At 61.3% G+C, this 15564-nt stretch overlaps 1 protein-coding gene across 1 annotated transcript in view; it reads right to left on the reverse strand.

Moving 5' to 3' along the window:
* The window catches only part of MYO15A (myosin XVA), a 51699-nt gene extending 39710 nt beyond the window's left edge, over positions 1-11989 (reverse strand). The window contains exons 1-6 of the mRNA XM_042916190.1: positions 8402-11989; positions 6217-6299; positions 5561-5624; positions 4631-4740; positions 4270-4344; positions 3929-4019 (exon numbers count right to left, since the gene is read on the reverse strand). Of these exons, the coding sequence (XP_042772124.1) occupies positions 3929-4019; positions 4270-4344; positions 4631-4740; positions 5561-5624; positions 6217-6299; positions 8402-11989 (4011 nt within the window). The remainder of the gene's footprint in view (positions 1-3928; positions 4020-4269; positions 4345-4630; positions 4741-5560; positions 5625-6216; positions 6300-8401) is intronic.
* Positions 11990-15564: the final 3575 nt, after the last annotated feature.

Below are 15564 nucleotides of genomic sequence, written 5' to 3' on the forward strand. Positions count from 1 at the left end.
TCAGAGACCCCAGCTGTCCCGGCCTGGGGCCTGCAGCGTGGCCCCAGGGTGTGGGAGTCTGCTGGGCCCACGTGCCAAAAGGCTCTGGGGATGTCCTCTTTACCCCATCCCCATCCCCATGACCACCTCAGGCTCAAAGCCAAGCCTTTGCCTTGACCGCACGCCCTGCACAGTCCAGCCCCCGGCTGGCCTCTGCAGAGCACCTCAGCCCTTCTGACTGGCCCCTCGATATCCAGGCTCCAGCCGGCCTCTGGACCAGAGTTCGCTCCCTCTGCACCACTGGCAAATCCCCTCACTTCTTTTTTTTCTTCTTAATGTTTTTTAATGCTTATTTATTTTTGAGAAACAGAAATAGGGTGTGAGAGCAGGGGAGGGGCAGAGAGAGAGGGGGACACGGAATCCGGAGCAGGCTCCAGGCTCCAGGCTCCGAGCTGTCAGCACAGAGCCCGACGCGGGGCTTGAACCCACGAACCGTGAGATCATGACCCGAGCCGAAGTCAGACGCTCAACCGACTGAGCCACCCAGGCGCCCCTCCCCTCACTTCTTTGTATCACGTCTCCCTCACTAGAATGTCAGCCCCCACAGCAGGAATGTTTGTCTGTTTGCAACCTCTGGGACCCCAGCATCTACACGGGAGCAGGGGCGTGGGAGGCCCTCATAAGATACCTGCTCCACAGATCTCAAGAGGACTAGCATTTCACGACAGCAGACTGCCCAAGGCGTAGCCAGTCACCGTTCCCATTTATGAAGCACCGACCATGCGCCAGACTCTTTGCCCTAATTACACGGGTGTCAACACTCTCAGGATGTCACCCGTTTTACAGATCAGGAAACGGACTTGGGAAGGCGAGGTAACGTTCCCGGGGACTCCAGAGTCTATACGAGTGAGATCACAACACCGTGACAAGCATGTGTGTGTCGGGTACACGGCATTTTCTGGCTGAGTCATTTCCTCACGATCAATTCTCAGGGAAGAGGCAGGGAAGGCCCAGTGTCTGCAGAAATGTTACTTTGGGGAAGGTGCCAGCCCCCTCCATCTGTTCACTCTCCTGGTCCCGTTTAGTCCAGGAAATACCACGTCTGCCATGTGAAGGAGCAGAATGAGGCCCAGACAAGAGGGGGAACTGGCCCAGGGTGGTTCAGTAAGTTGAGATCCGCCTGGGCCTGAGCGCGGGTCAGCCGTTTCTCCGTTCCTAGCGCCCAGCCTGGGGCTGGGGAGAGGACTGGTGTGCTGGACGGGTGAACATCTGGCCCTGTGGGGGCCCCTGGCTCAACCCGCAGGTGGGGTGACAGCCTGCGGTCTGGGCTGGAAGGCATCCAGCCACCCTCCACCCCGTGGAATGCTGCTCACGTTCCCGGCCCAGATGCAGAGCCCGTGGCCGGGGCCTCGGCCAATCAAGACACAACCGGGTCCAGTGAGGACACATGGCCAAAACTAGTCCAACAAAAGGGAACCCTGAGACTTTCCCCAGCACGTTGGAAGGTTTGGGTGGTACCCCGTGGCACTACCTTGCTGACGGATGACAGAGAGGTTGACGATGACGCCCATAGATGGGTAAGGTGCAGCCAAAGCAAAAGACGTTGTTTAAAACCCTGGATTGTCAGGGCGCCTGGGTGGCTGTCGGCTGAGCGGCCGACTTCGGCTCAGGTCACGATCTCGCGGTCCGTGAGTTCGAGCCCCGCGTCGGGCTCTGTGCTGACCACTCAGAGCCTGGAGCCTGTTTCAGATTCTGTGTCTCCCTCTCTCTCTGCCCCTCCCCTGCTTATGCTTTGTCTCTCTCTCTCTCTCAAAAATAAATAAACATTGGGGCGCCTGGGTGGCTGTCGGCTGAGCGGCCGACTTCGGCTCAGGTCACGATCTTGCGGTCCGTGAGTTCGAGCCCCGCGTCGGGCTCTGTGCTGACCGCTCAGAGCCTGGAGCCTGCTTCCGATTCTGTGTCTCCCTCTCTCTCTGCCCCTCCCCCGTTCATGCTCTGTCTCTCTCTGTCTCAAAAATAAATAAAACGTTAAAAAAAAAAATTAAAAATAAATAAATAAATAAATAAATAAATAAATAAAACCCTGGATTGTTTAAGAGAGTGCCTGAAACGGACCCTGGGCAAGGACTGTCGGATTACACGAGCAGGGCAGAGCGGCGGCTGGGAAATGAGGCGGTGACCATCCCAGCTGGTGGGCCCATCCTTATATCTGCAGAATGCCTGGCACGTCCCACGACCGCGACTGTCCTCCCTGACCCCTGCTAAGACAGCTCTCTGCCTTGGGCTTCAAATCCCAGTTCCTCCACCCTCTCACCTGGGGACAGAGGGTAAGTCATCTCCCTTCCCACGCCCCAGTCTCCCCATCCGTAAATGGACACAAACATACCTGCCTCCCAGGGCTGCCGTGAGGCTCTCGCGCCACAACATAATGCAAGCCCCGAGCAAACAGGAGGGGCTCAACGCACACATTTCCCTGCTACCCAGCCAGTCCTTCCAGAAGTCTGAACTTAGATTTTGAAAACCCTGGCTGAAGCAAAGGGAGGGCCCCGGAGGCCCAGGCTGGGATAGGAGGGGCTGGCAGGCCAAGGCAGGCATCAGAGGGGACCGGGGGAAGTAACCCCTCTTGACTCCGAAGCCTGGGCTGACCCAATTCCCACTGAGGGCCACGTGGCCCCCACCTGATGCCCCTGGATCCCCTGCCAAGATTGCCATTGGCTGGGACGCTGCGGCCACTTGCAAATCTTCATAGTCTGGGGCAGGGAGTCTGAGAGTCAGGTTCTGGAGTCTCAGTTGGTGGGGCTTCGCCTCCAGCCTCATCGTCCCTGAGCTCTAGGCTCATGGTACATCTGCCAACTTCCCAACATCTCTGGATGCCCAGCAGACACCTCAGAGTACCTGTGTCTTTTCTCCACAGCCCCACCCATGTAGCTGATGGCACCTCCACGTTGCCTATGGCTCAATCCAAATGCCTGGGGTTGCCCCCGGACCGACCCACTCTGTCACACGCCAATCTGGCCTTCAGCAAGTCTCTGGCTGACCTTTAAACTGCACCCGGGTCTAGCTGTGCTCACCATCTCCATCACCACTTCCCTGGCCCAAGCCACGGTCCTCCCTTGCCTGGACTCCATGATGCCACGCTGCCATCCCCTGAGCACACCAGACCTCCTCGCACCCCAGGGCCTTTGCACTTGCCCTTCCCGCTCCCTGTCTGCTCTTCCCCCAGATGTCTTTAGGGCCCACTCTCACCCCTTCTCAGTGGAGCCTACCCTGACCACCATGCTTCAAATTACAACCTCCCCAAACTCCCCATCTCCCTCCCTGCTTTTTTTTCCCTCCACAAATTCCCACCCTTTCACAGAAACACGATTTACTTGTGTATTTTTTTTCTTCCATTTCTACTATAACGAAATTCCCATGAGGGCGGGAACACTTGTCTGCATTGCTGCTGCCATCACCTAGCCCGGACTGTGAGGGACACACAGTATGCCCTCGGGAAAGCTTTATGAGGGTCTAACACTCTCAGGTTTGGAGGACCTAGCACTCTCCACAATGTTCCAATCCTGTGCTTACCCCGGTCCCGTGTCCTCAGCACCCCAGCGTCTACTGCACCCCACCCCCTTGACTAGGCCTGTCCTTTCTCTTTCACCACCAAGAAGGTGAGGCCAGGCAGCAGAAATGGAGTGACTCCCCTTGCCCATGGGGCTTCCTCTCTGGCCAGGCCTAGCACGGCTGGAACCAGAGCTGCCCTGGAGCACAGGCAGGAGGGAGCTCCCTGCAGGCATGGCCAGGGCGGGCAGGGGTGTGGCTGAAAGAGCCAGAGTCCTAGGAGCCCCCCCAGGGCAACCGTGGCCTCAGCCTCGCCATCCTCCCAATGGGGCCAAGGAGCCTTGTCTCTCGGGGAGCACTGAGCTTGGGAGTCCTGGGGAGTCAGACAGACCATGCAACTCACCTGCTGCATGATGCCTCGTTTCTGGTTCATGGCGGCCAGGTAGCGTAGAATCAACTTTGTGGCCTCGGTTTTTCCAGAACCACTCTCTCCACTGACCGGGAAAAGGACCAGAAGGAGACTCAACCAGTTCACTGCCTGTTCTGGGCTCCCCCTACCCCTACCCTTCTTCGACCTCCTAGGACACCAGAGGACGTGGGCTGGCTGGCCCAGAGATGTCACGTGATCTTTCCCAGGTCCCATAGCAGGTCTGGCCTGATACAGACCCATCATCTGAGACTCTTCCCATACATACCCCCCGCCCACCCTGTACACAGAGGTCCCCGGCCTGACCCGCCGCTCACCTGATAATTATGCACTGGTTCTGTTTGGCATCAAGCATTTTGGCAAAAGCAAGATTTGCGATTGCAAAGAGGTGCCTAGAGAGACAGGCCACAGGTATCACTGGGACAGGACCCTGCCTCGCAAAACCCTCGGGTAGGAGAACATCTCTGTCCACCTCGGCAGCCCGTTCTGCTCCACCCTTCACCCTGGGGAAATGCTCCCTGCCCCCCATTCTGGTCAGAGCCACAGAAATTTGGGGAGAGACCACTCGGCCGAGCAGGCGGACGACCCGCCACCAGCTGGCCCCACCCTTGGCTCAGGGGCAGGCAGGGACCCAGGGGACCCCGGGACAGCCCCCTCTCCATCCCCAGAGATACTCACGGGGGGTTTTCTCCTAGGGCCCGCCCACTGTACTGCTGCACCTGCTCCTGCCCATAGATTCCAAACATTCGGTACGGGTTCACCGACACCAGGATGCTGCCGATGTAGGTCTGCTGGGCACACGGTGGTCTCAGTTTCTCTGCCTCCTCATGGCCCTTCTCCCTGCTCCCGGGAGCCCGGAGCCCCGTTCTCACGGGGCCAGATGCGTGGCTGCCTGGCCTCCGTGTTCGCACCTCGGGCCCTCTCATAGTTTGATGGGTCACGTACTCTGGTAGTGGAATTTCAGGCACCGTACCAGGCTGAGGCTGGGAGAAGGCTAAGCGAGCAAAACCGCCCTGCCACAACTGTGCAAAGGTGGCTGTGTCAGCTGCTGCATCCTTCATTTATTCATAGTCAGGGCCAGGCCCCAGAAGCTTCTGCCTCGCAGTGAGGTCAAACCTCCACTGCCCGGAGTTGGGAGGGAGTCAGAAGTCCAGCGCATTCTGAGGTGGCCAGAGCCCTTGTGGGTGGCCTTCCCTCCTTCACTGTGGTTCTGGGCCTCTGGCCCTCCGTTCCACTGTTCTGGGGCCAGAGATTTCCTTCCACCTCTCTGGCCAACCCCTTCCTGGGATCCAGGTCTATAGATTCTAGGACTCTGGAAGCTTTATCCATCACGTCCCCAGTGAACAGCCACTCATTTCTGGGTTTCCTGTCTCCAGGTCTCCCTCCCTGGCATCCACCAGTCTAAGACTCTGTATTTTAGGGTTTTGGATTTGAGAACCCCAGGCTCTAGCATGTCATACTCAAATGGTAGAAACCCCAGAGTTCAAACCAGAAGCCACAAATTTGGCTTCTGTGGCTCAGCAGAAGAAATCTGTGCTTCCCACTGTGGCCCCGAGAGAAAGCTACCTCTTGATCTGAGCCCAGGGCAGACCCAGTCCCAGGACTTACATAGATGAGGTTCCGTTCAAATCTGGTCTTGAGGTTGGACAGCACGGTGGTCTCCTGGAGGTCTCTGAAAGGGCACGAAGAGGGGACATCAGGGCCCACCTTCCCCCTCAGTGCAGGGCCTTGGTCAGAAAGCCCTGAGTTCAAGTCACCAACCAATCGTGAGGCCTTGAGCAAGTTCCTTAACTTCTCTGTGCCTCAATTTCTTCATCCATCCAATGGATATATACCACCTCGTGGGGTTGGGGGATTCTCTGGGGAAGCAAACGTGAGAGCTGAGTCACCGTGACTGGATAATGATCTTGACCAGCATAGCCCTCACGTTTTGGGCACCTCCAACGTGGCAGCACCCTCACAAAAACAGCCACCCACCCCCATCTTGCAGATGAGAAACCGAGGCACAGAGAGGCAAAGTAATGCGTCCAAGGTCTCCCAGCCAGTAGGTGGTGAGGCTGGGGTTTGAACTCAGGCCCGTCCAACTCAGAGCTTAGACACGCACACACCGGCTCCGGGACACTTCACAACTCCCACTTTGCAGATGAGGAAACAGAGGCTCTGGAGATGCTCTAGGAGGTGACGGGCACCCCTCGTAGGAGGAGGTGCTCGGGCCAGGAGCGTGCAGCCCCGTGGTGACCCCTTGCCGGCCCCGCCCCACTCACTCCAGCTGTGTCATGTCCTCCACACCATCCTCCCGGCACTGGTCACGGAACCGTGTGGTAGGCAGGTTGCGGATGGAGTGCATCTGGGAGAGAGAGTCTGTGGTCGGCCTGGCTGGAGAGCGCCCGTGGGTGGCCCCCTATCTTGGACACGCCTGGCACCTGCTCTTGTTGTGGAGAAGAGAACCCCGAGGCCAGGGCCCGGCCAGGTCCTGAGGCCTCCCTGCCGTGGAATACTGTGGCCCACGGAGCCTGCGTGCAGCCCTTACTCGGGGGACACATGCCGGCCTCCTGCCCGTGCGTTCCCTGTGGCAGGTGCTCCCAGGGGCTCCCGAGTATCCTGACCCCGGGGGGGAAGCACACGCGCACACACAGTGTTCTCTCTGACTGCCTAGAAGGCCTCCCAACCTCAGGCTCTCCCAGCCGCTCTTTCCCTGGGTGGACCCCAAATCCTTGCTTCTGCAATCACCTAATGCACGTCCGGGTCCTGGTGCGTGGGGCCTCTGGGAGGGCTGACACTGAACCGCCCCGCTCAGTACCGTACCCCTGCATCCAGCCCGGGGTGAGCACAGAGACCCCTACACGCAGCCCCGTATGCAACAGCTCATGCAGCCCCCACGCACACCCGTGGTCTTGCAGAATGCCTGAGGGCATGCACGCAGGCCTGGGAGGCCTGGCTGGAGGCACACACGCTTGTAATACACGCTCTCAACGCCCATTTGACACACTCTCGTGTGCACAGAGAGCCGGGGCTGTCTCAACCACACCTGGGGGTCTCAAGACAAAAGTCCCGATGCCACCCGTGGCCTGCGGGATCTCCATCCTGCCCACTGATGTGCACATTCGTGACACCCAGGATGCCACATACGCGCGGGCCCTGGTACACACACATTACACACACACGCTTTCCTTGTCGGGCCATGGTACGTCTCAGAACGTGTCCCGGGCACAAAGGCCTGCATGTGACCCGCATGTCTGCAAGCACACGTGTGCTTCCTGCCTCTCCAGCCTCTCAGCTCCAGCCCGCACCCTTCTCTGAGCAGGCAAGGAAAGGGGACACCTGGACAGAGCCCTGCATGCCGCCTGCCTGTCAGCAGGCTGCTAAGTAGGGCACGGCAAGTATCACCCTTAGGCCCTGGCCTCCCGCCCACCCGTCTGGCCATGTGCACCAGTGGCCACAAACCCTGAATAATTCAGCCACTCACGTATTCCAGGGTGAGGAGGGCCCAGGCATCCTTGCCCCTCACCCCCGGGCGCCCCGCGCCCCGCTCCCACAATGCTGCCGCCCACACAGCACGGGGCACCCGCCGCCGGGGCCAGGGCCCCCCTAGCAGCCAGGCCGCCCCGGTCGCCATCGCCGGGCCGGCAAGCTGCCCGCTCCACGGGGCACCGTCTGCAGAGGCTGAGAAACGCCCGCCACCCCCTGCGTGCCCCGCCCACCCCAGGCGTCCCGGGGGAGTCTCCGGTGACCACCCCCCTCCTCAGAGGGCCACCCAGCATCAGGCTCGCGTTCCTCCCTGAGCAGGGTAGCCACGCACGAGCTCGGCACCCTTCACTTAAGCCACCTGTCCTGCACCCTACAGAGGGCTCAGACAGACTCCTGGCTCAGCCCCTGGTCCCCCGTGTGATCTTCTGGTCCTCATTTTCCTCACCATGCACTGAGGACCCAGAAGTTTGGGTCCTAAGCCCCTCACCCTTGGGCAGTGCAGAGTCCTGCAGCCCAGGGGACTGCCCTTAAGCAGGAATGCAGAAGAGAAAAAAGACTCCAGTCTGGGGGAGGGTCAGCAGGAGACAGGAGGAACAGCATGGACGTGGATGTGGGGATGGGACAGGGTGGACAGGCAAGTCCTAAAGTTGTGTACTCAGCCAAAATCTCTGGGGGGCTGCTGGGGACAGACGCGCCATTCAGCCTGGCCCAGGACAGGGCTGCCCAGAACACAGGCTGGGACAAGATCCCTTCTCTGAAGTGACTGGGAAGAATTTCGGGAGTCTCTGTACTGCGCCTGCCTGTGCTGGGCATCCTCTTGTTCAATCTTCCAGAGACTCTGGGAGCCCAAGGCTGCTCTCCTCAGGTTACAGATGGGAAGACTGAGGCCCAAGCAGGCGGCAGCTGACCAAGATCCCGAGGCCGTCCCTGTTTCCCAGCACAGAAGCCCCAAAGCCCTCCCTCTGCCCTCTGCCCTCGTACCTTGTTCCACCAGCTTTTGGGGCCAACTTCTTCCCAGGGGCCCCCATGGCACAGGCAATTGGCTCCAGGGCCCAGGCGGCAGGACTGGGGGCGGGCCAGCACTCGTGGCCAGGGTCGAGGGGCTTCTGCCGGCAGCCAGAAACAGGACCAGAGCAAATTCCAGGCTCTTGGCTTGGGGCCGGGCTCCGGGTCCTGGCTTATCTGGACAGGGGGCTGCAGAGGGGCAGGACCAACTCGCTGGAAAGCGCTGAGTTTTTGCACCTGTGGCATGACCACTGCAAAACGCCCAGGGCCTGCCTGGCGCCGCTCGCCCACCCTGGGCAGGGGCCCTGGGGCCCCAGTGGGTGCCAAGGGGGCTGGGGCTCTGGGCACTGTCCCCCAGCGGCGCCATGGCGGCCACGTGGCTCTCATCTCATCACATGTGGCCAGCGGGTAGGAGAGGCTGAGCCTTAGCGTCTTCCGCTCTGGCGCGGAATCCTTGGGAGGGGTGGGGGTGGAGGGCTCAGGCTCTGCTGGTGACTGAGGGCCCTCCGGAGTGGTCTCTTCTTCTGGCTTCTCAGGAATCGGGCTGGCTGATTTTACCAATTGTCCAGGCCCTGGGTCGTGGTGCCTACCCAGGAAGACACTGGTCAGGTCGGCGGAGGTTGGGTCCTCAGACTGGGAAGCAGGAGGTGGCACAGGACCCACGTGCTGGAGGAAGGGGTTTTCCGGCACAGGAGGTGGCCTGGAAAAGCCCCGGCGGCTGCCTGCACCTCCCGGCCAGGGCGACGGTGGGCGCTGGGCGGGAGGCAGGTCCACGTCCCAGCTGGGGACCAATGGGGGCACCGTCCAGGGTGTCTCTGAGTCCTCAGGCTCACGCTGGCTCTCCCGGCGCTCAGGGGCGGCTGCAGCCACCGGCCAGGACCCTGCGTTGGGAGGCCGCTGAAAGGGCTGGAGCACCCGGGGCTTCACGGCCCTGGTGGGCGGCTCGCTGAGTCGCCGCCACGTGTTCGGGAGGTGAGAAGGCAGGTTGAGGGAGCGACACCGCGAGCTGTGGCCCAACAGAGGGGGCGGGGAGGGCGGCCGCGCGGAGCCCAGCACGGGCGAGCGGGGTGGGCCCAGGCGCCCAGAGCGGCGGTGCGGGGACGGGGGCTCCCGCAGCGAGCGGGGCCGGCGGGGCGGGGGCGAGAAGGGGGGCTGGAAGGGCCGAGCGCGGAGCGATGGCTGAGGGGACGGGGGCCCCACGGGCGAGCGGTAGCCTAAGCCGGGCAGGCTCCTCAGCGAGGGCTGGGGCGAGGGCAGCGGGGGCCAGGGGAGGCCGAAGGCCGCCCTTCGCCGGCGGGAGCCTCTGAAGGAGGGCCGGGAGCCGGGGAAGGCCAGCGGGTCCGGGGGCACCTCCGGGCTCACGGGAGGTGGCTCCACGAAGGCCCACCAGCTGGCGGGGGGCGCGAGGGGCACGTGGGCCGGGGCAGCCCAGGGCGGCGGGTGCCGGCGGAGGGAGCCGTAGGGCGACGCGGGCCGGGGCAGGCCCGAGAGGGCGGGGGCGAAGGGCGCGGCGGGCGGGGGCCCTGGGCCCGGGCTGGGGGGCCGTCGGGCCGCGGGCGGGGAGAGGAGCGCGCTCCAGTGGGAGGGCGGCCGAGGCGCGGGCGCGGGCGAGGGCGGTCGGTGGGAGTTGTTGTTGTTGCGCGTCCGCGCCTCGGCCCTCCTCAGCACGATGGGCGTGCCGGGGCGCTCGGAGTCCATGCCGGCCAGCTTGTAGCCGAAGCGCTTGTAGGCCGCCTCCCGGACTGCCGGGCCTCCCAGCCGCGCCTTCTGGCTACTCCTGAGCCTCGGGGTGGGCTTCTTTTCGGACAGCGTCTTTTTGAGGAACCGCGCCAGCGAGGTGGCCGGGCGAGGTGGGGGGCGGCCAAAGTCGGTGCCGAAGCCCAGGCCCCGGTGGGCGCCGAAGGCGGACAGGGCGCGCTGGAGGTTGCGCTGGCGCGGCGTGAGGAAGCCCCAAAAGGGGTGGGCGTAGGGCACCGGAGGCACAGGGGGCATCTCCTCCTCCTCCTCCTCGTCTTCGTCCGCATCCCCCAAGGGCAGAGGGATGTCCAGGGAGGGGGGCAAGGACACGTCCAGCTTCTCCTTCCCGAACAGCTTCACCTGGGGCCGCGGGAAGAGGCGGAACCTGCGGATGAGGGATAGCTTGGACCTGGCGGGCTTGTCCATGCCTTGCTGCTCGAAGAAGGCGGCGCTGGGCAGGCGGAAGGAGGTGGTCTGCCGCTCGGCGCCCGCCTCCTCCGGCTCCTCCAGCTCCGCGATGTCATCCATGGGGTGGGCGTACGGGTTGTGGGGCGACAGGATGGGCGGCGGCACCCACGGGTACGCGAAGGCCGGCTCCTCTGGGTAAAGATAGGGCACTTCGGGCGGATAGATGGCCTGGTCTCCGCCGCCATAGATGCCTTCGGCGTACGGGATGCCATAGGGGGCGCCATAGGGCCCCCCGTATGGATCAAAATAGGGCACGTCGTACGGGAGGTCGTACGGGCGGTCGTAGGGCGGGTATGGTGCCTCGTAAGGTGCGTAGGGATCCAGGTAGTAGCCGTGCGGGTACGCCTCGCCCTGGTACCCATCGTAGTAGCTGTAGGGAGACGCGTACCCCGATGGGGGCGCGTATGGGGGCTCGTAATCGTCGTAGCCGTAGCCGTAGGGGTACGTGGGGTAGTAGGGGCCGCCATAATAATCCGGGTGGTAGTAGTCGTAGGGGTCCTCGGGCGGGTACCCGTGGGCGTGGTCTCCGTAGGGTGGCCAGGCCGGGCCGTAGGGGCCGTAGGGGCCGTAGCCCATGTAGGGCTCCTGCTCCTCCTCGTACTGGTAGAGCGACTGCCGGTCGTAGTAGTCATCGCCCTCGCGGTGGTAGTCATAATACTCGCCCAGGTCCTGGAAGCCCTCGAGCCCGTACAGCGACTTGCGGGAGCCCGAGGGCCGGAAGGGGACCTCGTCCTCGAAGGGCAGGAAGCCCACGGGCTCGCCCGACTCGTAGATGCTGCGGCTGCGGGGGAACCTCCGGAGGCGGCCTCCGTGCCGCAGGATCTCGGCGCCCGACGGGAAGGGCAGCTTGCGGGAACCGACGCGGGAGCCCGAGCGGTTGAGCCAGGCGTCCAGCGTGGCCTGCTCGCTGCCGGACTCCTCGGCCTTCTTGATGAGGAACTTCTTGGTGAGCCAGTTGATGGCCGTGGATGCCTTGCTGAGTGACCGGGCACGCGGCCGCAGGCGGCCGTAGCCGCGCCGGCCCGGGAAGCGGATGACCATGAAGGACGGCTTCTTGCCCTTCATTGCCCGCTTCTTCTTGCCCATGCGCATCTGCGTCATGAGCTTCGACGTGGACTTGAGCACGGTGCGCGCCTTCTTCTTGCGTTTGGTCTTCTGCGGGCCGGTGTGCAGGCCCCAAAAGAAAGCCGACGCGCTCCGGAACTGGCCCTTCTTGGAGATCTTGGGCGTGCGATCGCGGAAGCCCATGAACAGCCGCGACGTCCCCTTCAGGCTCCGTTTGGGCTTCTCCGGCTCCGGCGCCTTCTTCCCCTTTTTCCCTTTCTTAGCTTTCTTCTCATCCTCTTCCTCCTTCGCCATGGTGGCTGCCTGCTCCCCACCGGGCCGCGGCCCGTGTCACCAGCTCTGGGACTTGGAGACAAGGGGACACACCGCGTTCACTGCCCGCAGCTGGACACTCGGCCTCTTCGGGCTGGGAGCAGCTGAGACTGGTCCGGGTGGCCTGGGGAGGGACAGCCAAGCTTCTTCTGGCTGGGACCAGACTACGGGAGGGCGGATCCATAATTCATCTCCTCCAGAGCCGCCTTGGGTTTCACCCGAGTGGTGGTGGAAAGTGCATGGGTGTTGTTTACCAGGGAGCAGGGGAAGCCTGGCCCAGACCTGTGCTGGGGGCGACCATCTTGGCGTTAAAATCGCCAGGAGGGGGACTGTTTTGACAAGTCAAGCTCTCCCTGTGCCTTAGCTGCCTCAGGTAGCTCCCAGGTAAATGCTGGGGTCACGGCTGCTTCACAGAGGGAGACTCTGAGTCCCAGAACAGGGAAGCCACTTCCCCTAAATCACCTAGCATATCTGTACTGGACCAGAGTCGAGCCACATGCCCTGAGCCGCAGTGGGATGTTCAAAGCCCACTAAGTTACCTTGGAGGGGAAACTTGGACCCACCAGGTCCTGGGCAAGGGAGGAGGGGAGCGGGCAGAGCACATGTCCAGCGCTGCGGTCAGTGTAACCAGAGCTGGCCAGCTCTCAGGAGCATGAATAATGCATTGGGGACAACTGGGCTGCCAGCTCAGAAAGCAGGACAAGGTGGGGGGCATCTTGGTGGAACTCCCGCAGGGCCCTGTGAAACCACACGCCAGGGGGCTGGGGTAGCAAAAACAGAGGATGGGCCAGTCCCGGCTCTGACTTCCAGCTCTGCCAGCAGCTGGCCGTGTGCCCTCAAGAAAGCCTTTTACCCTCTCTGGGCCTCAGTTTCTTCATCTGTAGGATGGGGGTGATAAGCCATGCCCTGTCTCCTTTATGAGGAAGCAAGACTTGATGGAGCTCCTGGGTAGCATACGTGGCTGGAGAGGCCACATGCATGGCTCACGTCCGGGATGCCTACCCAGCCCTGGCCTCTCCTCCCAGTTTCTGCCCTTGCGGAGAAGGTGGTGATCGTGTGGCTCCTGCCTTCTGTGGGTGCAGCTGATTGCTCCAGGGTGGACATCTGACCCAAGGCCATGCGCCCACTCTCTGGCCAGTGACCAGTCCACTTTTGAGAATCTGCACTTTAAGTGGTAGGGGTTGTGGCATGTTAGACAAAGGGTGTGGGTGGAAGGTGGGGGGCGGTGGGGGGCCTCAGGGGCAGCAGCTCTGGAACCTGAGGCCTCAGCACTATCCCTCTTTTCCTCCTCCTCCCTCTGCCCAAGGATCAAGGATCGGGGCATGCTCTGAAGGACTGAAAACAGATCTTCAATTCGCATAAGGTGGAGGCAGGGGCTTAACTGAGCCGACTCCAGAGCCTGGGCTTTCCCGGAGCTCCGGGGCTGAAGGCCCTGCTTAAACCACTGAGTAAACCAGAGACCCAGCCAGGCCTCCATCCATCAGGCACCAAGGCCTCCACGGTGCTTATCTCTGACATACCATTTGGAGGCCATGTCCCTGTTCAGAGCTCCCGCCTGGATTCCTCTGTCAGCCCGGCCCCTGCCCCTCCGGGGGTGCTGGAAGCAGCACACATTTGCTGGTTCATTCATTCATCCATTCAGTAGTATTTGTTGAAAGCCTGCTGTGGGCCAGGCACTGTCAGAGCACAGGGGATACAGCTGAGAAGGAAACCGAGGAAAACCCTGCCCTTGTGGCGTTGACATTACAGGGCTGGGGGGGATTGTCAACAAACAAAGAAAATGAGAGATGCAGTCGGTCAGTTGGTGGGTAAGTGCTGTGGGTTAAAATAAAGCAGGGAAGGGGCGTTTGTGCAGCGTTGAGTAGGGGTTGGGGAAGGTGACACCAGGAAGTAACACTGGGGCCAAGAGCTGCAGGAGGTGAGGGCGAGAGCAGGAGACTGGCATAGAAGCTGCCGCGTGGTGGTCCGGGTGACCGACGCCCGGGGGGGCCTGGCCCCGGGCTGGAGGCAGCAGAGGTGGAGGGCGGTGGTGGGATGCTGGCGTATTCTGCTGGTACAGCCCACAGGATTTACAGAGAAGTCATGAGTACCTCTGAGGTTTCCTTACTGAACAAGGGGAAGGATGGAGAGGCCAGTGGCTGAGAGGAGGGAGAGTGTGGGCAGAGCAGGTAGAGGACAAACGGCCAGACGTCAGCGTTGCACATGTTGGCCTTGCCAGGGAGTTGGGGGGGGGGGGGTGGCACTCTGCAGAGGTCAGGGCTGATGACATCAGTTCGGGAGCCAGTGGTATCCAGCCGGTGTTGAAGCCACAGCTCTGGAGGATGGCACCAGGGAATGAGTGCAGATGGAGGAGAAGGGATGAGCCCCGGGGGCTGCACCGTCTGGGGACAAGGAGGCAGTGAGCGGCCGTGGAGGGGGGCAGGGCGCTGCGGCAAATGGGCACACGGGTCAGGTAAGTTGAGGACGCGCTGGATGTGGCTACGCGGAGCCATAAGGGTGGCCCCAGTGGAGCAGTGGGGGTGAGGGTAGTTACAGCCCGACGGGAGAAGGTTCTAGCTAGAAGGGAATGTGGTGGTCACAGGGGTGTCCGTGCCTGTGAACGCGTCAAACGCCACTGCATCACGCGCGATTTAGTTGGTAAATCATAAGGTGTGTGAATTACACGTCAATAAAGCTGTTGCTGAAAAAGGAAGAGGGAGGGGCGCCTGGGTGGCGCAGTCGGTTAAGCGTCCGACTTCAGCTCAGGTCACGATCTCGCGGTCTGTGAGTTCGAGCCCCGCATCGGGCTCTGGGCTGATGGCTCAGAACCTGGAGCCTGCTTCCGATTCTGTGTCTCCCTCTCTCTCTGCCCCTCCCCCGTTCATGCTCTGTCTCTCTCTGTCTCAAAAATAAATAAACGTTAAAAAAAAATTTAAAAAAAAAAAAAAAAAAGAAAAAGGAAGAGGGAGGGAAAGGAGTCCGTTGCGGGGAATCCAACCTGCGGAGCCCGTTGTGCACAGGGGAATGGCGTGCACACCAAGCTACGCATTGCACGGAGACGCGTTCCATGATGGACTGCCCAACAGTGCGGGGTGGATAAGACACACCTAGGCCTTTCTTTCTGTCATAGGTGCATGTGTTGGGGGGAAGAATGTACGTTAATTTGGCTTTGACTTACATGTAGAGATACTAGGAAATATATTCACAAAGTTCATGAAAGTGGCTATCTTGCTGTCAACTTTCCCGTTATCGGTTGGATTTCTGAAGCGTGTAAGTGTATTTCGGATCCCGATGAACACACCAAAGAGGAACATTTAAAAAGAAAAAAAAGTAGGGGCGCCTGGGTGGCTCCGTCAATCAAGCGTCCAACTCTTCATTTTGGCTCAGGTCATGATCTCGCGGTTCGTGAGACCCAAGTCCGGCGTCGGGCTCTGCGCTGAGAGTGGGGGGCCGGCTTGGGATTCTCCCTCTCCTTCTCTCTCCCCGTCCCCTGCTCTCGTGCTTGCACGCTCTCTCCCTCTCTCAAAATAAATAAACATTTAAAAAATAATAATGATAAAAAAAAAGAAAACGTGGAA

Source organism: Panthera leo, chromosome E1 (genome assembly GCF_018350215.1).
Source record: "Panthera leo isolate Ple1 chromosome E1, P.leo_Ple1_pat1.1, whole genome shotgun sequence".
Lineage (NCBI taxonomy): Eukaryota > Metazoa > Chordata > Mammalia > Carnivora > Felidae > Panthera > Panthera leo.